At 37.1% G+C, this 25,308-nt stretch overlaps 1 protein-coding gene across 4 annotated transcripts in view; it reads left to right on the top strand.

Annotated features, from left to right (window-relative positions):
* The window catches only part of MMS22L (MMS22 like, DNA repair protein), a 151,252-nt gene that overhangs the window by 33,114 nt on the left and 92,830 nt on the right, over positions 1-25,308 (top strand). For all 4 annotated transcript variants that reach the window (XM_055113967.2, XM_008978091.5, XM_055113966.2 and 1 more), the window contains exons 11-14: positions 3,472-3,534; positions 16,753-16,872; positions 19,088-19,314; positions 21,345-21,854. In XM_055113967.2, coding sequence (XP_054969942.2) covers positions 3,472-3,534; positions 16,753-16,872; positions 19,088-19,314; positions 21,345-21,854 — 920 coding nt within the window. The remainder of the gene's footprint in view (positions 1-3,471; positions 3,535-16,752; positions 16,873-19,087; positions 19,315-21,344; positions 21,855-25,308) is intronic.

Below are 25,308 nucleotides of genomic sequence, written 5' to 3'. Positions count from 1 at the left end.
GTAGCTGCCCAAAGTGAAATTTTATTGTGGAAGAAAAATCTGTATCTCTTTGATACATATTCTCTTACCCTTGATTTGGGTATGACATAGTTGTCATTCTTTTCTTTGAATTACAGTCTATTTTTGTTTTAGATTATAGCCACAAAACTGATTTATATAGTTGAAATTCTTTGGGTGAGAATTACAGTTTTTCTGTAATTCTTGTGATTCAAATGCTTTGATAACACAGAATGATTGAAATATACTCAACACTATCCAGTTATAAAGCTAAAACTTAAATTATATCAACCCTGTCATGGCCCTTCTCACTTGGCACTGGAGGTGACATTTTCTTAATAAAGAATGATACAAAAATGAATTGCTGAAATCTGAGGGAAGGCATGTTAAGTAAAAAAAAAAAAAAAAAAAAAAAAAAAAAAAAAAATTTTGTTACTGGTACATGTTATAATAGAAGAAATACAGGCTTTGGTGCCAGATAACCTTGGATTTGAATTCATTCTTTGACTTGTACATACATGACCTTTCTGAGACTTAATTATGTTTTCTGTGAAATGGGGAAATTTTTTTGAGGAAGTACTATGTTAAGAACGTAACACAGTAGACATACAGTATTGATAGAAGAAAATGAGCTTTTTTTGAGAGAGACTTTTAGGGCCAACTACCAAGTTTCAGGGGACAGTCCCTAAAACTGTCTTTACTTCTGACACCAATTGCAAGCTCAGGGTTCCCAAAACGACCTTAGGTTTCATAATTTGTTAGGACTCACAGAACTCACTGAAAGCTATTATTTTGTTTTCTTAAAGGGGAAGGATATAAATTAACATCAGCCAAGGGAAGAAGGGCATAGGCCAGAGTCCAGAAGTACCAAATGTGGAACTTCTATTGTTTTCTCTTAATGGAGTCAGGCCACGTTCTTCTCCTGGCATCAGTGTGTGACAGCGTGCAGGGAGTGTTGCAAAACGGGTGCCCACTCAAGCCTCAGTGTTCGTAATTTTTATGGGAGTTCCATTATGTAGGGGTGGACTACTGAATTGCTCACGTGGCTGATTTCAGTTTCCAAGTCAACTGACTCAAAGCCCCCAGCCTGAGACTATTGTTGCTCTTTTGGGTGTGACCAGGCCCTAAGCTAAGACTATGTGGGTGTGTCCAGCCTTCACTCTCTATCGCATAGTTAGATTATCCAGTATGACCATAGGACCCTAGTCAAACAAAGATGCTACTATCAGGCATAACATTCCCAGGGCCCAGGGATGACCTCCAGGAAGCTATGGGCAAAGGTCAGATCTTTTTTTTTTTTTTGAGACAAAGTCTCCCTCTGTTGCCCAGACTGGAGTGCAATGGCGCGATCTCTGCTCACTGCAACCTCTGCCTCCTGGGTTCAAGCGATTCTCCTGCCTCAGCCTCCCAAGTAGCTGAGATTACAGGCACGCACCACCACACCCTCCTAATTTTTGTACTTTAGTAGAGACGGGGTTTCACCATGTTGGCCAGGCTGGTCTTGAACTCCTGACCTCAAGTGATCCGCCTGCTTCGGCCTCCCAAAGTGCTGGGATTACAGGAGTGAGCCCAGCAGGCCAGATCTTTTCTTTGGGCAAGGCCAAATTCTTTACTCCACATTTTCTCCCAATAAATGTTTTTTTGCCTTCATTTTATTTGTGTATGTCAAAAAGTCAACAATTTTGCTAAAAATAACTAAATCATTGTATTGGTAATCTATTGCTGTGTCACAAAAGTATCAGCTTAAAACAAACATTTATTATCTCACACTCTCAATTTCTGAGAATCAGGCATTCAGGAGAAGCTTAGCTGGGTGGTTCTAGCTCAGGGTCTCTCATGAGGTTGCAGTGAAGCTATCAGCCAGGGCTTCAGTATCTGAAGATTTAACTGGAACTGCAGAATTTGCTTTCAGCTTTACTTTAGTTGGCACAGTGCTTCAGTTTCTCATCATATGTGCTGTTCACAATATAGCTGTTTCCAGATCAAGTTAACAGATCAGAGTGTCATAAAGATGGAAGCTTCAATGTCTTGTAACCTATTCTTGGAGGTGACATACTATCACTTATATTGGTATTGGTAGTCTGTTAGTGACCAACCCTAGTACAGTGTGAGAGGGAATTGTAGAAAGCATAAATTCCAGGAGACAAGGGTCATTGGGGGACATCTTAGAGGCTGACTACCATACTCACTGTGCTGTTTATTAAGAAAATATTGATTTAGTGATTTACTGTATTTAGCATTTTACATGAATATTGCCTAGCCATTTAAAATCATGAGTATTCATTATGCTTTAACACTTTATTGATCATTTGAGTTCATGCCTCTGAACATCTTATTCTTTATAACAGGGATAAGAAGGGTATGATGAAGGTCTTTCTTTTACTTTTTAAGGCCTCAGGTTTTGCTTTTTGAGGTCTTATGATTACTTTTTTTTTTTTCTGAGACGAGGTCTTGTTCTGTCACCCAGGCTAGAGCGCAGTGGCATGATCTCGGCTCACTGCAACCTACACCTCCCGGGTTCACACCATTCTCCTGCCTCAGCCTCCCGAGTAGCTGGGATTACAGGCACCCGCCACCATGCCCGGCTAATTTTTGTATTTTTAGTAGAGACGGGGTTTCACCATGTTGGCCAGGCTGGTTTCCAACTCGTGATCCACCTGCCTTGGCCTCCCAAAGTGCTGGGATTATAGGTGTGAGCCATCGCTCCTGGCCATGATTACTTTTTATACCTTTTTTTCCCCTTCCACATTAGAAGCTGGTTATTACTTGCTTATTCTTTAAAATGCTTTCTTTGCTTTTGGTTTTGTCCAGTATCCACATATCCAGAACTTTAAGAACTGAATATTAAGTGAACTGAGTATCCTGTGAGAATGTCTTCCAGGCTTTCCTTTTGGAAATGTGGAATTGTTTTAAGTGCCTACCTAGCCTTTGTGAAAGTCCTTTTTAGCTTTCTTCCTTATGGAAATCATTCTAGATAGTCGAGGTTGTCAATTTATTTTCTGTATAAAATTTTTAGTTACTTTGTTTACTAAAGTAGATGGTCTCAGGTTTGTTATTCATAAAATGAAGGAAAAAGCTCTAGTGATTAAAGTGGAAAATAGGGATGATTACTCAGCATAAAAAAAAAAACCAAACACCAAAAATACATGTGGCTATATAATGGTTTTTTTTTTTCCTGTTGGATTTTGTATCTGAAAGCAGAAATTAAATATTTGGTAGAATATTTATAATCTTACTGAAGCACCACTGTTACAACTCCTGATATGGTTTGTATTGGATTGGAATAGTTGTACATTTTTTTCTGCCAAGTTTGTTAACTCTTTACCAAAGGAATATTAGAAATTCAAGAAATCACATTGATGCTGAATGATAGAGGAAAATGTACTGCACACTTAATTTGCTATACCCTAATTTTAAATATAGGCATAATCAAGAGCAATAATTTTGATGCACTACTATTTTCCCCCTTTCTAGAGAAAAGTGGAATCAAATTGGAACTTTGTAGAAGAACTGCTGAAAAAGTCCATCAGTGTTCAGGTATGCAATTAAAGTAAGACAGTTTGTGGATTTTGCTTAATTTTTATGTTACAAATTTTATTTTTAAAACCAAGCAAGCTGTTAAAATGATCAGATAACAAATAACTTTCATGCTTTGAAGGGTTAACTCACAGTAGTTTCTTTTAGTGATGATTCTTTAAAGATTTTTAACACTAAGTTGTCAGTGAAAGGACAATAATATCCTAGTTGATGACTTTGACAAAATGTATTCAAAATAAGTGGTAGATGCTTCAGAACTGTATGCCATTCCTTGACTGTATGATATCAAACTAGGTGACACAATGAGGGAGATAGTCATTGGCATTGAAAATTCAGCTATATCCTCATCACAGCAGGAAGGTGACTTGCCTTGCTGAGCAATTTGTCTTACAGGCTTGAATCATATTCTAACTGATAAGGTCCTAGTTTCTGAGCATTCATTTCATACCTTATCATTTTTCTTTCTGCAGAGCTGTTAATGTAGTGCTTCATGGCCTAGAGGTCAGACTTGACCTCCTTTTAAAATAGTTTTAAACATGCTGTTCATCACATTTTTAAACATATTGTATGGAAGCCCTGTAAAGTTTTGTAATATGTTATCATTTTTGTAAGAGTTTATGGAGAATTATAATAAATAATATTTTGGAATTTGGGAAATATTTTTCTTTTAAGAAATAAAGATTATTTAAAACTTGAGGAGGAATAAAAAATATTGTAGTATAATATTGCTTTATACGTGTGTGTGTGTGTGTGTGTGTGTGTGTCTGTAATAGCTATGTCTTTGGAAAACATTTTAATTGCTTGAAATTTTCTTTTACCCATTATCTGCATTAACTCTTACTTTTTTAGGAAACATAAAGGCATTTAGTTATAATATGAATCACATAATTATGAACTAAAAATTTTAGCTTAGAATGCCAAAGAATTCTGCATACATAAATTGGATCAGAAACAAATCTATTATCTTTTTATAATCTTTCCCATAATCCCTGTAAAAGGTTTTGTTTATTGTATTTTGTCCTATATCATATTCATTGGTCGTCCTCATTTTTTTTGAGAACATATTGATTTAGTAACTTAAAAAGTTTTTTATGTATATTTTTTATTTCAGAATGAAGGGAATTACTAAAAAGTGGTTGTGAAATAAGATGCATATTACAGTGGCCATTGTCATTTGTATCAGTTACTAATTCAGTCTTAATGCTTTAACCAAATCCAAAGAATTTCAGTAAAGTCTGGATAACATTATTATTCTGTTGGGAGTTACTGAATCTGAGTCAGTAACTAGGGGTTTAATTTTCAATTAGGTTGTAACTGCTTGTGTTCTTTAAATTTCTTTCTCATTGACCCATGTTTCTGTTGTATTTAATAATTTTTAAACTTCCTTTCAGCTCTAACAGTGTATGAATTTATGGTTTTGCACTCAGCTGGTTTTAAGTTACAGAATATTTCTTAGGAAGCTTTAAAGGTTTATATGGATAAATATATATATTATATATATTTACATAGATCTCAGCCCTGCACACCAGAGGCCTGGATATAAATTCAGCTCTGTTGGCTGTTGAGGGAGCATAGCGGGAGTGAGACTGACCTTGCTGGCTGCATGGGAGCTGGGTGAGGCCTGCCACTGCCAGCTTTCCCCCACTTCTCTGCAGACCTTTATGAAGCAGCAGAGGCAGCCATAATTCCCCTTCGAACATAATTTCGTAGCCCTGAGAACTGCCCCCGCCCATACCCACTCCACAGTGGTCGCATCAAGCCCTGCCCAAGGAGAGTCTGAGCTCAGACATGCCTAACCATTCCCCCATCTTATGGTTTGTATTAGGGTTCTCTAGAGGGACAGAACTAATATATGTGGGAGTTTATTAAGGAGTATTAACTCACATGATCACAAGGTCCTACAATTGGCCACCTGCAAGCTGAGGAGCAAGGAATCCAGTCCAGGTCTCAAAGCTGAAGAACTTGGTGTCCAATGTTTGAGAGCAGGAAGCATCCAGCACGGGAGAAAAATGTAGGATGCGAGACTAAGCCAGTCGAGTCTTTTCATGTTCTTCTGCCTCCTCTCTATTCTGGCGGAGCTGACAGCTGATTAGATTGTGCCCACTTAGATTAAGGGTGGGTCTGCTTTTCCCAGCCCACTGACTCAAATGTTAATCTGCTTTGGCAGCACCCTCACAGACACACCCAGGATCAATACTGCATTCTTCAATCCAATCAAGTTGACACTCAGTATTAACTATCAACAGTCTTTCTCTACCCACCTGGTAGCCGAAGATAGAAAACATAAACTCATGGGAGCTCCATGGCCCCATCCATCACCTGAGAAACCTGAATACTTATGCAGGTGATTTCAGGGCAAGTTTATGTCCCCCCTGTAGTACCACAGCTGATGCCCTCTTGAAAGTGCCACCTCCTGGCTGGAGGCCAACCAACTCAAGCCATTACGGCAACTCATAACAGAACAACCCTGCACCAAGGAAGGAGAAAACAACATCTAATTTCATTACCTGTAACATCCTGTTTAACCAGAGGTCCTGAGTCTGTCCACCTGACAACTTCACTGCTAGCATAACCAGCATTCAAGAAAACCAATGTACTAAACAAAACTGCAACCAAGGATCCTCACAGAGTCCATTTCACTCCCCTGCTACCTCCACCAGAGCAGGTGGTGGTATCCACGGCTGAGAGACCTGAAGATAGATCACATCACAGGACTCTTTGCAGACACCCCCCACCCCAGTACCAGCCCAGACCCCAGTAGCTCTGCTGGGTGGCTAGACCCAGAAGAGCAATAACAATCACTGCAGTCTGGCTCTCAGGAAGGGGGAGAACACCACATCAAGGGATCACCCTGCAGTACAAAAGAACATTAGTCCTTGGATCTCAGATCTTTCCTCTGGATATGGTCTATCCAAATGAGAAGGACCCAGAAAAACAATTCTGGTAATAGGACAAAACAAGGTTCTTTATCACCCCCACAAGATCACACTAGCTCACCAGCCATTAATCCAAACCAAGAAGAAATCTCTGAATTACTAGAAAAAGAGTTCTAAAGGTCGATTCTTACGTTAATTAAGGAGGCAACAGAGAAATGTGAAAACCAGATTAAAGAAATTTAAAAAATAATAACATATGCATGAAAAGATCTCCAGAGAAATATATATCATAAATAAAAAACAATCACAACTCTGGAAATGAAAGACACATTTAGAGAAATGCAAAATGCACTGAGAAGTTTCAACAATAGAATCAAACAAGTAGAAGAAAGAGCATCAGAGCTTGAAGACAAGGTTTTCAAATTAATCCAATCCGATAAAGACAAAGAAAAAAGAATTTTTTAAAAAAATGAACAAAACCTCCAAGAATATTGGGATTATGTTAAGTGACCAAACCTAAGAATAATTGGTGTTCCTGAAGAAGAAGAAGAGAAATCTAAAAGTTTGGAAAACTTATTTGAGGGAATCATCTAGGAAAACTGCACTGGCATTGCTAGAGATCTAGACATCCAAATACAAGAAGCTCAAAGAACACCTGGGAAACATCACAAAAAAGATAATCACCTTAGGCACATAGTCATCAGGTTACCTAAAGTGAAGACAAAGCAAAGAATCTTAAGAGCTGTGAGGCAGAAAGCATCAGGTAACCTACAAAGGAAAACCTATCAAATTAACAGCAGCTATTTTAGCGGAATACAAGCTAGAAGGGATTTGGGTCCTATCTTTGGCATCCTTAAACAAAATTATCATCCAAGAATGTTGTATCCAGTGAAACTAAGCTTCATAAATGAAGGAAAGATATAAAGTATTTTTCAGATAAACAAATGCTAAGATAATTTGTCACTACCAAGCCAGCACTATAAGAACTGCTGAAAGGAGACCTAAATCTTGAACCTCAAAATATACCAAACAAACCTCTTTAAAGCATAAATCTCACAGGGCCTATCAAACAATAACACAATGAAAAAAGGCATTCAGGCAACAACTACCACAGTGAATAGAATAGTACCTTACATCTCAATACTAACATTGTATGTAAATGACCTAAATGTGTCACTTAAAAGATATAGAAGGGCAGAATGGATAAAAATTCACCAACCAAGTATCTGCTGTCTCCAAGAGACTTAACACATAAGGACTCACATAACTTAAGGTAATGGGGTGGAAAAAGATAGTCCATTCAAATGGACCCCAAAAGTGAGCAGAAGTAGCTATTCTTGTATCAGACAAAACAGATTTTAAAGCAACAACAGTTTGAAAAGACAGAGGGACATTATGTAATGATAAAAGTATCCAATAGAAGAATATCACAATCCTAAATAGGGAACATACACAACTAACACTGGAGCTCCCAAATTTATAAAATAATTACTAGACCTAAGAAATGAGATAGATGGCAACACAATAATAGTGGGGGACTTCAATACTCTACTGACAACACTAGTCAGGTCATCAAGCCAGAAAGTCAACAAAGAAACAATGGATTTAAACTATACCCTAGAACAAATGGACTTAACAGATATTTACAGAACATTCTACTCAAACTGCAGAATATACATTCTCTTCACCAGCACATGGAACATTCTCCAAGATAGACCATATGATAGGCCACAAGTCTCAATAATTTTTAAAAAATAGAAATTATATCAAGTACTCTCCCAGACCACAGTGGAATAAAATTGGAAATGAATTCCAAAATGAACCTTGAAAACTATACAAATACGTGGAAATTAAATAATCTGCTTCTGAATGATCTTTAGGTCAATAATGAAATCAAAATAGAAATTTAAAAATCCTTTGAACTGAATAGTAATAGTGACACAACCTATCAAAACCTCTGAGGTACAGCAAAAGCAGTGCTAAGAGGAAAGTTCATAGCATTAAATGCCTACATCAAAAAGTCTGAAAGAGCACAAATAGACAATCTAAGGTCACACTTCAAGGAACTAGAGAAACAAGAATAAACCAAACCCAAATCCCATCCATAAGTGGGCTAAGGACATGAATAGGCAATACTCAAAAGAAGATATGTAAATGGCCAAGAAACAGATGAAAAAATGTTCAACATCACTAATGATCAGGGAAATGCAAATCAAAACCACAATGCAACACCACCTTACTCCTGCAAGAATGGCCATAATTTAAAAATAAAAAAAACATAGACGTTGATGTGGATTTGGTGAAAAGGAAACACTTAAGTTGCTGGTGGGAATGTAAACTAGTACAAACACTGTGGAAAACATTATGGATATTCCTTAGAGAACTAAAAGAAGATCTAACATTTGATCTATCAGTGCCATGGCTAGGTGTCTCTCCAGATGAAAAGAAGCATTATGAAACACTTGCACATGCATGTTTATAGCAGCACAATCTGCAATTGCAAAAATATGGAACCAGCCCAATACCCATCAATTAATGAGTGGATAGAGAAAACTTCTTATATATAGAACATGGAATACTACTCAGCCTTAAAAAGGAATGAAATAATGGTATTTGCAGGAACCTGGATTGAGTGGAGACCATTATTCTTAGTGACAACACTCAGGAATGGAAAACTAACCAACATATGTTCTCGTTTTTAACTTGGAGGTAAGCTATGAGGACACAAAGGTGTAAGCATGATATAATGGACTTTGAGGGCCTGAGGGGAATGGTGGAAGTAGGGTGAGGGATAAAAGACTATACTTTGGGTACAGGCCGGGTGTGGTGGCTCACGCCTGTAATCCCAGCACTTTGGGAGGCCAAGGCAGGTGGATCACCTGAGGTCAGGAGTTCAAGACCAGCCTGGCCAACATGGTGAAACTCTGTCTCTACTAAAAATACAAAAATTAGCCGGGTGTGGTGGCATGTGCCTATAATCTCATCTTCTCAGGAGGCTGAGGCAGGAGAATCACTTGAACCTGGGAGGCAGAGGTTTCAGTGAGCCAAGATCGCGCCATTGCACTATAGCCTAGGTGACAAGAGCAAAACTCTGTCTCAAAAAAAAAAAAAAAATGACCATACTTTGGGTACAGTGTATATTGCTCAGGTGATGGGTGCACCGAAACCTTAGAAATCACCACTAAAGAACTTATTCATGTAACCAAACACCACCTGTTCCCCAAAGACTATTGGTTGTGGGGGAAAAAGTAGGTCAGGTGACCAGCCATCCTATCCTGGTTTGCATGGCCCAGAGTTTCAGTGTGAAACCAGGAAACATCTGAGCAAACCGGGATGAGTTAGTCACCCTAGAAGTAGGAATAATATGACTAATCTAAGAAACATGCTCTATGAATTTAGGTCTAGCATAAAGTCAAAATATCTTTCCTATGGGAAAAGAGGCGATTATAATATTTATGAAGAAGTAGTTCTGTGGTTCTCTGCTATTCTTTCAGTTTTAGTGTTCCTTGATTGTATCAAATTATATTCTATAAGTAGTATAGGACTGTGTGTTGGATTTCTGGAAACCAATTTTGTGGGAGCAGTAGTAGGTAGTTGTAAAGAATAATATATTTGGATAGAACTGTCAGTTTGATTATATCTATTTTCCTCCCATTGAGGTAAATTGAAATCTGACCATGGTCATGTACTTTGACTTGATCTCCAACAGTGACAGTGGTGAAAGAGTCCATTTGCTGTATTTAAACAAAATAAAAATCTTCCAAATATACAGCAGCCTTCAAATAAAATCAGTGTACACTTCATTATACTTTTTGTTTTTATTTTTTGTTTAAAGAGACAGAGTCTTTCACTGTCACCCACGCTGGATTGGAGTACAGTGGTGTGGTTATAGCTCACTATAACCTTGAACTCCTGAGCTCAAGCACTTCTTCTGCCTCCTTCTCCCGAGTCATTAGGACAGGTGCATGCCACCATGTCTGGCTAATATCTTCATTTTATAGACAGATCTTGCTGTGTTTCCCAGGCTGATCTTGAATTATTGGCCTCAAGGAATCCTCCTGCCTCAGCTTCCAATAGTGCTTGGGATTACAGATGGGAGCCACCGCACCCAACCGACCACTACAGCTTTAATCAAGCAAATAATGTTTCGAATTCTTTTTTCTAGCTAGAGAGGATCTGCCAGAAACAGAGGTGGAGTTTTAGTTTAGTAAAGAGAACATATATTGCTCAATTTTAGTTACTTAAGTACAATTTTTTAGAGGTAATCCTATTTAATATTTGTGAGTGCTAATTGTAAACGTGTGTTCTACCTTTGGGAACAGCATTATTGTTTTCATATGAGAAAGATTTTTCATCTTTTGCTGCCTGCTTTTTAAAAGCATCATTGTTTTCTGAGATCACAGAAGTAATTTTTAGTTTTATAAAGGTTATGGAAGGGTATTTAAAAAGTAAGCCTGATTTTTAAAAATTATTTTGATTTTTTAAACACATTAATTTGGAGAGTCCAGGAGTAGAACCAACTCAGAATGTGATTAGATCTAAATAATGTGGGACAATAGTCTTTAAATAACTAACTAAAAATCAGTGTTTCTTGAGTAGAAGGATCGTAACTGGGATATTGAAGCCCAACTCTATTCTCTCCTAAAAATAAATCCAATTAGGCAAACTTCTGGTAACAGTTACTGTTTAGACTGTGAATAAATTTTCTTCTTGTGATGGTTTCTGATAGGTAGGTTAGTTATGCATAAATAAATGAGTCTTTGTTAAATTATATATAATAACCAATTGTTAAATTGCCATTTCTTTTTTCTTTTTCTTTTTCTTTTTTTTTTTTTGAGACGGAGTCTCGCTCTTTCGCCCAGGCCAGAGTGCAGTGGCGCTATCTCGGCTCACTGCAAGCTCCGCCTCCCGGCTTCATGCCATTCTCCTGCCTCAGCCTCCCGAGTAGCTGGGACTACAGGCGCCCGCCACTGTGCCCGGCTAATTTTTTTGTATTTTTAGTGCAGACGGGGTTTCACCGTGTTAGCCAGGACGGTCTCGGTCTCCTGACCTTGTGATCCGCCCGCCTCGGCCTCCCAAAGTGCTGTGATTACAGGCGTGAGCCACCAACCCCCGGCCGTTAAATTGCCATTTCTATGTAATAACTAAGCTAGCCGGGTGCGGTGGCTCACGCCTGTAATCACAGCACTTTGGGAGGCCGAGGAGGGCGGATCACGAGGTCAGGAGACCGAGACCGTCCTGGCTAACACGGTGAAACCCCGTCTGCACTAAAAATACAAAAAAATTAGCCGGGCACAGTGGCGGGCGCCTGTAGTCCCAGCTACTCGGGAGGCTGAGGCAGGAGAACGGCGTGAACCCGGGAGGCGGAGCTTGCAGTGAGCCGAGATCGCGCCACTGCACTCCAGCCTGGGTGACAGAGCGAGACTCCGTCTCAAAAAAAGAGCTAAAAGAGTGAATGTGCACCTTATTAGTCCAATTAAAGATTTGACCTATGTAGTATGCCCAAATGTAATATGCGTACATTTGATTATTCAAAATAAAGATAAGACATTCTTTAGAAAAGGACTAAAGCAGAGATTAGAAGCAGGCATATTCATTTAATGGACTTATTGGAATATTCATTAAATAGCTCATATTCTCTCCCCGTCTGATACACTCACACACACACACACACACACACACACACACACACACAGGAGATGAGACACGCTGAGAGCCCATAAGGGCTTCTGAAAATGTGGGAGATGAGTAGTACTCCTTGAGCCAGTCAGGTTTAAGGCTTTGTGGAAAAGAGGCCCATAGGCCTTATGGCTTATTAAAAACAATCTTTAATCAGAGGGCATGGAATTACATGTCTTTAATCAAATCTCTGTGATTAGGTAGGGTTTGCTTAAAACTGACAAAATTGATATGTATCATCTTAAGGAACAATACTATGACCCTGTTGCATTTATTATTTGATCATCAGAAGAGTAACATTGGTCTAAAGTACATTTCTCTCCTGCAGATAACAAAACGATAGCTATCCCTATGCAAGCACTCTGCTTAACACTTACTGCACATACCTTCACTTAATACTTACGACAGTCGTGTGTAGTGATGTTTCTGTTTCCATTTTATACTTTTACAGACTGAGGCCCAGAATGTTTGAAGAACTTGTCCAGGTTCACACAGCTAGCTTAGGAAATGGCAGAACTGAGATTTGAATTTTCATATATGTTTAACTCCACTGTTTGGTACCTAGCATTCATACTTTTGCTTTTCCCAAACTTTGCATTTTTTTTATAGTTTAAATATGTTTTTCTGGATTTTACATGGTAAAATGAATTTCAGATGTTAAATAAAACCCTTCAATATGAACTTTGATAACATAACCTACTTTTTTACCTTATAAACATGATAAAATTAGTATGCTTTATTTCAATTCAGTAGTGTGCCATAGGAATCAATATGAACCTGGATCTAGTTTAATATTTTCATAATAAAATTAGAGGATATTAGTGATGGACAGAACCTTGCCTTCTTTGGTTAAATAAGCTTAATTGTTTATTAGAGAAGCTAAATGTCTTTCCCTAAGCCATAACTCTACTTGTTGGGAAGAAGCGTCAGAACCCAGATCTCAGTTTTGTTCATGAATCATTTATGGAGGCTCTTTGGTGAAACAGGCACCATGGCGTATATACCATGTGGGTATTATTCTATCTTTCAGAGAGCTCTTAGACACTTGAAAGCAGATAAACATTAAACTTAACAAGGTAAGTATGATGATGTAGGTATGCCTAGTGTGCCATAAAAGTGTAAAGAAAGGCCACTTATCTAGTAGGGGAGTTAGGAAGTTTTCTGGAGAACTTGTAGTTTGAAGTGTATTTTAAATAATGAATAAAGAGTTAAGGCCTTGTCCAAAAAAAATTGTGCATTGCTGTTTTTTACCCATATTTGGGTCACTCTTCATTCATTGAAAAGGTTTTGTACCAAGATCACTGTGTTCTTCTTTACCTGTACACTATTTCTGCTAGTGACCCTGACGGTATTGGGTATAATCGAACTGTCCTTTCAATTTCTTAATAGCCTCACTTCTTATTAGATTTTCTTTTACTTGCCTTATCTACCTCCTCCCATGGTTATACTCTACAGCTTTTCACTTTTCATTTTTCTTTTCATTTTGCCCATTACCGTTGACCTTTTCATTTTTCTGTCCTCTTCCATTTCCTCACTTTGTTTCTTAAACAATGTACACAACCAATTATTTTTAATGAATATTCCAATAAGTCCATTAAATGAATATGCCTGCTTCTAATCTCTGCTTTAGTCCTTTTTTTTTTTTTTTTTTCTGAGGCGGAGTCTCGCTCTGTCACCCAGGCTGGAGTGCAGTGGCGCTATTTCGGCTCACTGCAAGCTTCGCCTCCCAGGTTCTTGCCATTCTCCTACCTCAGCCTTCTGAGTAGCTGGGACTACAGGCACCTGCCACCATGCCCAGCTAAATTTTTGTATTTTTAGTAGAGACGGGGTTTCACCGTGTTAGCCAGGATGGTCTCGATCTCCTGACCTGGTGATCTGCCCTCCTTGGCCTCCCAAAGTGCTGGGATTACAGGTGTGAGCCACTGTGCCCGGCCTTAATCTCTGCTTTAGTCCTTTTTAAAAGAATGTCTTATCTTAATTTTGAACAATCAAATTTAGGCATATTACATTTGGGCATTACTCCATAAGAAACATCTTTAATTCCATAGCCCTTAACTTGTTTTAACCATGAAAAAGCCATTCTTTCTCTCCTATCTCCCACACCACCCACAACTGAATATTGTGAGAGAAAATCATACATTCATTTTTACTCGGATGATTGACTTTAAATTGTTGATCATAATCTCAAATGGCCATCAGCTCTAGAATGTTTGCTTTTCTGCTCTCCAAAATGACTTAATGACTTACTTCAGATCTTCTCTTTTTTTTTTTTTTTTTTTTTGGAGAAAGAGTGTCACTCTGTCTCCCAGTGCAATGGCAGTCTCGGCTCACTGCAACCTCTGGCTCCTCCCGGGTTCAAGTGATTTTCCTGCTTTGGCCTCCCGAGTAGCTGGGATTATAGGTGCCTGCCATCTCGTCCAGCTAATTTTTGTATTTTTTAGTAGAGATGGGGTTTCGCCATGTTGGCCAGGCTGGTCTTAAACTCCTGACCTCAGGTGATCCACCCAGCTCGGTCTCCCAAAGTGCTGGGATTACAGGTGTGAACCACCGTGCCTGGCCCAGAACTTCTCTTTGTATAAATTTTATACAAAGAGACGTATAAAATTATATGTACGTATAAAATTTAATACGTACTCTTCTCCAATCCATTCGGGTTAACATCTTGCCTCATAAATCATTGAAAAATAGAATTGGTCAGTTAAGAATTCCTATCTTTACAGCTTTAAATCTCCCAACACATCTGCTTCATATTCAACCTCTCAGACTATTCTTCTTTTATGTTAGAAGTGTCACTTTCTATCAAGAGCTAATTCCTTCCCTCATGCACTGGATCTTAACTCTTCTCACCTGTTCAAGGACTTTATTGTTTGTGTATTTTCACTTAAATATTTACTTCCTCACCTCCTAGATGTCCTCAGCCATCCATAGTTGAGCTTCTTCATCGTAGTCTTCATCAAACCCCAAACTGCTCTGGGAAGGCCGTCAATGACTTCCATATTGTTTCTTCCAAGGGTTCTTACTTCTTCTTTTTGTAACCTCTGAGCAGAGGTCAATCCTGTTCACCATTGTCGTTTTTCTGAAGTACTTCTCTTGGCATCCGCAATGCCTGGTTTCCTTTTTTACTTCATTGACCACTTGTTTTTGCATATATTCTCCACTTGCTTCATATGAAAATGTTGTAATATCAAATGGCTCTCAGTTATGGATCCTTTTATCATTGACCCAAATTTATGTCAGCAACTCTGACTTTAATCCCTTAACTCTAGACCCATAGGTCAGATTATCTGCTTAATAGCTCTACTTGTATACCCTGGACACTCACCTCATAAGTTCTTCCTTTAGTCTTTGCCATTTCAGGAAATAGCACCATTGACCTATTTCCTTATGCCAAAACCTGAAACTTCTTCCTTTCATACTTTAATGTAATTTACCAGCAAATCCCACTGAATCTTTTTCCAAACATATCTTTAAAGTTTCAGTCTTATAGTTTCGCACAGTCACCTCCTACCTGGTCTCCCTGCATCTCTTCTTATCCCCTCTATTCACTCTTTATGTATAATCCAGAGCAGTGTTTTTGAAACAATCACATCATGTCACTTCTGTGCTTACTCTTTTCCAGTAGCTTCCCAACATATTTAAAATACAATCCAAATTTCTTACCAAGACCAGTAAAGCCTCAAATGAGATATGATGTCTTCCTGTCTAGAATTTTATAATACCAAGCCTACTAATAATTGAGGAACTTTCCACTCATTTTCTCTGCCTTGAATGTTTTTCTTCCAAGTCTTTATTGACTTTCATTTAATCATGTAGTTCAATTGCAGCCCTTCAAAAGGCTTTTCCATTCATAGCAGCTAATAAAATAATGATGCTCATCCTTTACCAATTACTTTGCCACATTACTTTGCTTTGTTTCATTTTCACAGCAGTTATTTCTGTTCAAATTTATCTTGTTTTAGTGTCCTTTTCTTTTCTTTCCAAAAATGTAAGCTCTACCAGTACATGTGCTATCTCTGACTTACTTGTTGTCCTATGCCTAGTACGTTAAAACAGTGCCTAGTATGTGGTAAGTTTTAAATACAATTGTTGAATGATTGGAATTCAGTGTGTTATTTAAAAAATATATGCATGGTTATATCGTCATAGAAAAAGCATCTATGTTTTTTCTACTTACTTTTCCTCCTGTTATCTCCTAAAAGGTTAAAATAGATGTACTCTGACAATCCTTTGGTTTTAGAAAGAACAACTCCTATAATCCTATAAAAAGATTTGACCAAGTACTTAAGTATGACCAAGCACTCTGGATTTGTGTACATCTTAATCATTACATCATTTTTGCCACTTCTTTCTGGTTTGGGTTCCTTTTCTGGTTTCTGGGTTTCCAGTACCATTCAATTATGAAACACCTGTAATTTTTAAATAATTGAATTAAAAGTCGAGTTATGTGACTTCTGTTATCTGAATGTGTTAATGGTGTTTAAAACATGTTTTTGGAAGTATGTGTTGTGTTGATTTAGACCTAGTCTGCATATGAGAATGGGTATAATTGGGTGACGCATATTTATTTTCTTTTTAGCTGCAGGTTATACAGCACAATATCAAGTGAAAATGTTTATATTGCCAGAGCCCATTTACCTTCTCATAACTTCAGTTTATTTTTTAGGGTGTCATTCTAGAAGAACAATTACGAATGTATCTTCACTGTTGTTTGACACTTTGTGATTTCTGGGAGCCAAACATTGCAATTGTTACCATTTTATGGGAATATTATAGTAAGAACCTGGTGAGTGAATAGAATATGAATTTGCTCCAGGAATTTTAAAAATTTGTACATATTTGAGGAATGTCTTTATGGTTTAATTATGAATAGTTATGGATTTTTCTTAAAAAGTTAATTTTTTTCAGAGTAGATTGGAGTAGCTCATGAATAGTTTTATCTTTAACATTGTAGAGCTTTGTCATAAGGGAGACAGCATTTGGTATCCTTTTTCTCTTGAGAGCAAGGGTAAACAAAGTAGCTAAAATGTATCAGATATTTATAAAATCTTCATTTATAAATGTTTCTAATAATAATTGATTGCTCATGACACATTGAACAGGCACTGCTGTCCTGAGTAAGAAACAATCCTGGCATTTGAGTAGCTTATAGGCTACTAGTGGGTGGGTATACATACATTGTGGGAAAAAAGTTATAATTGTGGAACTCCAGAGGAGAGGGTATCTAACCCGGTATCTGTATTTGTGGAAGACTTCATGAGGTCATAATTTTTGAACTTGGCTTTGGGAATGAGTAGAATTTTCTTAAGAACAGAAGAAAAAGGGATCCAGGCAGAATGAACAATATGGACAAATAATGGAGGTATGAAAAAGCATGGTCTGTTCCTACCATGTTAAATAGTTCTGAATTATAGGCCTCGGATAACTATGGAGAGACCGAAGATAAGAGACTAGAGAAGGCAGTCTGGGGCTAGGCTATGAAGGGTTGAAGATAATGTACAGTTAATTCTGGTTTATTCAGGAGACACTAAATAGCGAGGATGTGACTTAGGTATGTGTTTGAGAAAGTTTTTTTTTTTTTTTTTTTTCTGAAAGTGGTGTAAATGAATTGGGTACAGACAACTTAGTGGTTTATTGTAGTTGTATGAGCAAATGATACTGTGGCTGAGAACTGAAATAGGGACAATATATTTAGAAAGGAGAGGATGAGTTTGGAAGATTAAAATTTTAAAGGTAGATTTAAAGCATTTATACTTTGTATATAGAAAGGAAATTTGGGATGTTTTGGGTTTGGGGTAAATAATTAGTGAACCTCTCAATCAAAATAGAAAATGGTAATGGAAGATTTACAAGTAAATAACGTTTGGATTTGTGGATAATGGAGCTTATTAAAAAATTAGAAAAATGCCCTTCTCTGAAGCATAATTTTAGGCTAGTTGGAGAAATGACTGATTGTAGTCTTGAGGCAGGAAGAGTCCAGGGTGAGTCTAGGGTGTCTTGTCATACCAGAAAGCAGGAAAAGTATCAAATTAAGCTAGAGTCATGTCAGAAGGACACAGGAGCCAACCTGAAGGAACGTCCATTGCCCAGAAAATGGGAAAATTTGAGCATAAGAAAGAATAATGACTGCAATAGATTAAAACATATTAAATATGTTTAAATCTGAGTTTATGCTTCTTTGTAAAAAGTTACTCTGAAAAAAGAAACACCTAATTCTGAAAACTGTAAAGAAAATACAAACTATATTTTAGAGTAATCAGATTTCTGATGAGTTAATTAAGAAAACGTGATAGAATTAGAAGTCACCATTTTGTACATTTAATGAAATAAGGCATCTGGGCAATGATCATCAATGCTACGAAAACTGTTAAGTAAAAGGCTTGTGGGACCACTAAAATGGGTGGACCAGGCTGATAACCTGACCAGTTTTAACATCACAAAAAGTCAGAACTTATGTGCCTTTTTACTAAATGCAATAGGAACTACTTAGTACTACTGATGAAAGATTCTTGTCAAAAAAGTCAACATGAATCTGATGAAACCTCTAGATATAGCCACCAATTTACAGAAAAGGGAAGGGATAAAAGATTAAGTAACACTAGAGCCATACAAGCAGCTAAATTTAGAACATGGGAAATTTTATACAACAAATGACCTGATATTAAAAACAAGTGGTATAACAAAAACATTGGGAAACTTAAAGAATAAAAGAGCCCACAGTACCATGCATATCACTGAATGCAATGTATGGATCTTGTTTGTATCCTAATTTGGACAAATCAACTGTTAAAAACACATTTGGGGGACAATCCAAAATTTGGACACCTCTTGATGCTCTGTACTTTCATGGAATTTTTATTTTAGGGAATCGTGTTCATGTAGTTTTTGTGATTAAGATGAGTCAGACTTTTGATGAACCAACTAACTGGGATTTGCAGCTTACCATTTTATTTACTAAGAGACTAATAATTGTTTTCTATCTTTTTTTCCCCCCCTTTTAGAATAGTTCCTTCAGTATTTCTTGGCTTCCTTTTAAAGGCCTTGCTAATACCATGAAGTCACCCTTGTCTATGCTTGAAATGGTGAAGACTTGCTGTTGTGATAAACAAGATCAGGAACTATATAAATCCAGCAGTAGTTACACTATTTTTCTTTGTATTCTGGCAAAAGTTGTTAAAAAAGCAATGAAGAGCAATGGCCCTCATCCTTGGAAACAAGTCAAAGGAAGGTATATGCAGTATCTTCTGTCATGAGTGTGCACTGATATCTTTGGATAGGTGTTACTATTTGTATTTTGTTATGTTTACTTGGGATTAGAGTCTTAATTAGTTATAATGTTACTAGGTAATCCATTATATGCATTTGATTAAAAGTGATAGAAACAAACATCTTCAAGTTGTACGTTGGTAGGTAATAGTTTCAACATATAAAACTTTTGTGTTCTTTGAGCCCAGCAGTTCGCAAGCACTGGTTTTTTTGGTTTGTTTTGTTTTTTAAATGAGAACTGACCACAGTATAGTAGAACCAGATAACTAATGTTCTCATTTGGGAACTATGCTGTTTTCATTTCTGATAAAATAAACTTTGGTCACATTAGTCCATTGTTTTCTCTGTCTCTTTTGAGAGTTTTGCTTGTTCAATGAGTATACTTTTAAATTGTCTTTCTTTTTTCTACTTCCTTTGCCTATATTAGCTCTTTTCTTAGCCTTCTTTGTGCAGTACACCACCATCTACCATTTGCTCAGATTATTTGTTGAGACCTCTCAGGGAAGAGAATACTAGGTAGGGACTTCTCAAGAATCACTTAATGAAATTCCTGTTTGAGTCCCACAGTGAGTAATTCTTACAAGGGTATGGTGATATGGTTTGGATATTTTATTTATCATATACTGTTTTAAATGGCAGCTTCTTTATTAAATCTACAAGAATCACATGGCTCAAACAGTTTTTTTTTATTTTGTTCTATTTGACAGTTTGTTTTTGAATCTTAAGCAATTTTATGGAAGACATAATACTCAGAACTTTATGGCTAAAGAAGTCATTGGAATTTATTCAATAACAAGTCTGTTTATTAGACACATACTATATGTCAAGCACTATAGTGGGGATAGTAGTAGACAATACAAAGATAATTAAACAGATTTTTACTTTTAAGAGTTTGTCAGCTTTTAAGTATTTATAAACATTTAACTCTCATGAGCATTACTCATTTCTGCCCTGAATAAGCCAGTTATAGAAGTTGCAAAACTTAAGGCCAGGTGTGGTGGCTCACACCTGTAATCCCAGCATTTTGGGAGGCTGAGGTGGGCGTATCACTTGAGATCAGGAGTTTGAGACCAGCCTGGACAACGTGGTGAAACTCTGTCTCTACTAAAAAAAAAAAAAAAAAAAAAAAAAAAAGCCAAGCGTGGTGGTGCATGCCTGCAATCCCAGCTACTCAGGAGGCTAGGACAGGAGAATAACTTGAAACTGGGAGGTGGAGGCTGCAGTGAGCCTAAATTGCGCCACTGTACTCCAGCCTGGGCAACAGAGTGAGACTCCGTCTCAAAAAAACAAAAAACAAAAAACCAACAACAACTTAATTCGTAAGTAGGAATTCAGATGAATTGTTTTCAATTCTAATCCCTTAATTGATGAAAGAAAAGAATGTCAACTATTAACTATATTATTATCTATTGTACTATTTTGTCAACTATTGTATTAAATAGTATTGATGGGAGATTTTTAAATGCATAGTTCTTTGCAGATGGCTACAAAATTTTTCTAACGCCTTGCATTGTCTTAAGGTATAAGTAAAATAAGAGCAAGTGTTCGTGAGGGGGTGCAGGGAGAAAAGAGTTTAAGGAAAATTGTTACATAAAATTGTCCTGTTAAGATCTCTGTAAAAGCATATCAAATTGTATTTAAAAGATTATATATTCTTTCTTATTTACTAATCAAAATAAGAAAAGAAAGGTGATGGGGGACTTGAATAAAAGGAAAAGCCATGTACTATATGAAAACATTTCTACTTTCCTTTGGGGAAAGCCATTGAATCCTTTGATTCACTTACAGGTGATTAGCTGCATCATTGGGAAATTTCAAGGTAGGGCCATTATGTGTTTTCTAAGTAAAAAAAGTGACAAGGCAGCATCAAAATGAAGAATTAGCTTAAAATTTAATGAGATTGTTATGAGTATTGAAACAAATTTTCTTTTAAGAGATACAGATTTTTGTGAATGAAACAATTTTATTAAAGCATTTTTTAATGTTTTACAGAATATATTCAAAATTCCATCAAAAAAGAATGGAAGAACTAACTGAAGTTGGTCTACAGAACTTTTTTAGCCTTTTTCTACTGTTAGCAGCTGTTGCAGAGGTAGAAGATGTTGCAAGTCATGTTTTAGACCTCCTGAATTTCCTCAAGCCTGCTTTTGTAACGTCTCAGAGAGCCCTCATTTGGAAGGGTCACATGGCCTTCCTCTTGATGTATGCCCAGAAAAATCTGGACATTGGTGTTTTGGCTGAGAAATTTTCATGTGCTTTCCGGGAGAAAGCAAAGGAATTCTTGGTGTCTAAGAATGAGGAAATGGTACAGAGACAGACTATCTGGACACTTCTTTCCATATACATTGATGGTGTTCAAGAAGTGTTTGAGACCAGCTATTGCTTGTATCCTTCCCATGAAAAACTGCTTAATGATGGATTTAGTATGCTTCTGCGAGCATGTCGAGAATCTGAACTTAGGACAGTATTGAGCTTTCTACAAGCTGTTCTGGCCAGAATCAGGTATGGTTTTCAGTCGTATGCTAATTTATGATTTGTTTTATATAATTACTTATGTGGATTTTATATTAAAGTTATATATATGCATATATACAAATACACATGAAATCTAAATGTAGAGGAAGGATTTAGTTTTCTACTACATGGGCATAAATCAGTACAGGTTGAATATATCCGTGTACTAAAATGCTATTATATGAAAAGCTTGGGACTAGAAGTGTTTTGGATTTTGGATTTGTTTAGATTTTGGAATATTTGCATATGCATAATGAGATATTTTGAGGAGGGGACCCAAGTCTAAACATAAAATTCAGTTATGTTTCATATACATCTTATACACATAGGCTGAATGTAATTTTATGCAACATTTTGAATAATTTTGTGCATGAAACAAAGTTTTGACTGCAACCCATCCCATGAGGCCAGATACAATTTTCCACTTGTAGTGTCATGTTGGCACTCAAAAAATTTTGAATTTTGGGGCATTTTGGATTTTGAATTTTCAGATTAGTGAGGCTCAACCTGTAGTTTTCAAGCTGTTTTTCAAACAATAGCTTTTCAAAAGAAAGCTTATATGCAAACACAAGATGCAGAACTAAAGCCAAGAGCAGCTCTGGTGCAGTCTGAGAGCCATGCTTTCTCTTAGCCCTTCCTTCCCCTGCTACCTCTCAGAAAAGTGTATTATTACCCAGAGATACGTTACAGATATTCTGAGCAAGATCATGAGCTCATGTCTGAGGTAGCTTTTACTGAAGCATTTGTAATTTTGTGCCCATAAGGAAGTTTTGGTCACATTACACCATTTTTTAAAAGTGACTTTCTTTAAATTTTTGCAGCAAAGTCATAGCCTTAGCTGCATCAAATTCTTTGAAATAAACCAGTTTGCTCTGAAATTAACATAGATAATTCTATTAATAACACCAATCACCTATACAAAACTTACTGTTTTTCAGATCCACTAAAATTATGCAGATATGTTAAATATACTCAGACACAAACTTGATGTGGATAAGAACAATGGTTATGATATTTATTGCCTTTAGGCCCTTTTCACATAGCAGTTTTACCTTTGAAGTACATGTTCTTAAGAAGTTAAATACTACCACTCAGTATAGTTACTCACTGTCACAGAAAATGATTGTATTTGAAATCATGTCCAAAGATAAACAGACTGCTTCCCTCCTCCTAATATCATATTACAAATGTTGCATCTGTTTTTCAGAGGTGCTAAGCTTGGCAAGATTTCCAAATTTTGGGGATTTATTTATTATCAAATTTATTTCTATTACTAGCTTAATTTTCTTTATTCTATGCTGTGTTTTCATGGCAGGTTTTATACTTCTTCCAAATGCCAACTTTGTTTTATTTCTTCAGTTTTTAAATAAATGTTAAGTGATTCCCTGTGCTTCTTGGGAAAATTAGAAATTTTTATGTTTCCAATATCAGTTTTGGTTTGTCTCTATATATCTGTCTGAATATACAAAACAAGAAGGAAGAGGAGGGTGTTGGTCTAAGCCATCCTGGTCATGGAGAACTATAGTCCCCAAAAGATGTCAGAGCATAGGAATAAGAAAGGAAGAAAGAGTATGGGCATCTTCAGAAGAGGCAGTCGTGGGGAAAAAAGTAGCAGAATCCATATATCTTTCTGCCTTTTCTGAAAATAGATAAGTCCTTTTTAATTTTTTTAACAATTATATTGCTTCTTACATAGTTTTTTTTTTCCTCATAGGTTCGTATCCTACAAGTACTTTAAATTTAATGTGTTAATTAAAAATTTCTGGCAATCTTTTTGGTTTTTGTTAAAATTACCTTTATATTGTTTGTGTAATATATTATCCTTGTACAAATGGGGGACAAAAGAGATATAAAGTGACAAGTAAATCTGTCTCCTCAGCTTCACTTCTTCATTCTCTAGTTCAGTAGTTCTCAACTGGGAGCGAGTTGTCCCCCAGGGAACATTTGGATGCCTGGAGACATTTTTGGTTGTCACAACTAGGGGAACAGCACTGGTGAGGTCAGAAATGCTGCTGAACACTCTACAGTGCTCAAGACAACTCCTACAACAAAGAATTATGTTGCCCATCTTCAGCAGTGCTAAGGTTGAGATACATTGCTCTAGTTCTAATCCATAGAAATAAAATGGTTTCTATAGAACCTTCCAGATATCTCCTTCCTACCTACATACATATATATACACACACTATATATGTATTTTTATATATATACATATATGTATAAAGAATGTATACATATGTGTATACAGAATATATACATATATATTTTGAGACGGAGTTTCACTCTGTGCACCCGAGCTGGAGTGCAGTGGCGCCATCTCGGCTCACTGCAACCTCCGCCTCCTGAGCTCAAGCAATTCTCCTGCCTCAGCATCCTGAGTAGCTGGGATTACAGGCACACACTACCACGCACAGCTAATTTTTATGTTTTAATAGAAGCAGGATTTCACCATGTTGGCCAGGCTGGTCTTGAATTCCTGACCTCAGGTGATCCACCCGCCTCGGCCTCCCAAAATGCTGGGATTACAGGCATGAGCCACTGTGCCCAGCCGTATATTTAAAACACAAAATAGATGATCTTTGTTTTGCAAATTCCTTGTTTTATTTAATATTTCCTGAACAGCTTTTCATGTTAAAACATGAAAACCTACCTAATTCTGTTAAATGACTATTTACTGTCTCATTATATAGATGTGCCAAACTTTATCCAGTTGCTAATAATGGAAATGTGTATTGTTTACCAGTTTATGTTTATTTAACATCTTTGTAAATGTATTTCTGTGTACTTGTGGAAGTATACCTATAGATTAATTCTTAAGAATGAATTGATGTATGTGCAGTTTAAATGTGAATAGATGTTACCAAATTTCATACCAAAAAAACCCATTGTACCAGTTTTTACTCTGACTGATAATGTATGAAAAAGCTTCCATTCTCATTTTTAGATCATTGTATGGAGTGTATTTAGAAAAGCATTCTAAGATAAGAAATAAGGCTGGGCGTGGTGGCTTATGCCTATAATCCCAGCACTTTGGGAGGCCGAGGTGGGCGGATCACGAGGTCAGGAGATGAGACCATCCTGGCTAACAGGGTGAAACCCCGTCTCTACTACAAATACAAAAAATTAATCGGGCGTGGTGGCGGGTGCCTGTAGTCCCAGCTACTCGAGAGGCTGAGTCAGGAGAATGGCCTGAACCCGGGAGGCGGAGCTTGCAGTGAGCCGAGATCGTGCCACTGCACTCCAGCCTGTGTGACAGAGCGAGACTGGGTCTCAAAAAAAAAAAAAAAAAAAAAAAACTTCGAGACCAGCCTGGCCAACATGGTGAAACGCCGTCACTACTAAAAATACAAAAGTTATGGGCATGGTGGTGTGTGCCTGTTACCCCAGATACTCAGGAGGCTGAGGCAGGAGAATTGCTTGAACCCGGGAGGTGGTGGTTGCA

This window comes from Pan paniscus, chromosome 5, assembly GCF_029289425.2.
Source record: "Pan paniscus chromosome 5, NHGRI_mPanPan1-v2.0_pri, whole genome shotgun sequence".
Lineage (NCBI taxonomy): Eukaryota > Metazoa > Chordata > Mammalia > Primates > Hominidae > Pan > Pan paniscus.
This window is presented reverse-complemented; position numbering and strand designations above follow the sequence as displayed.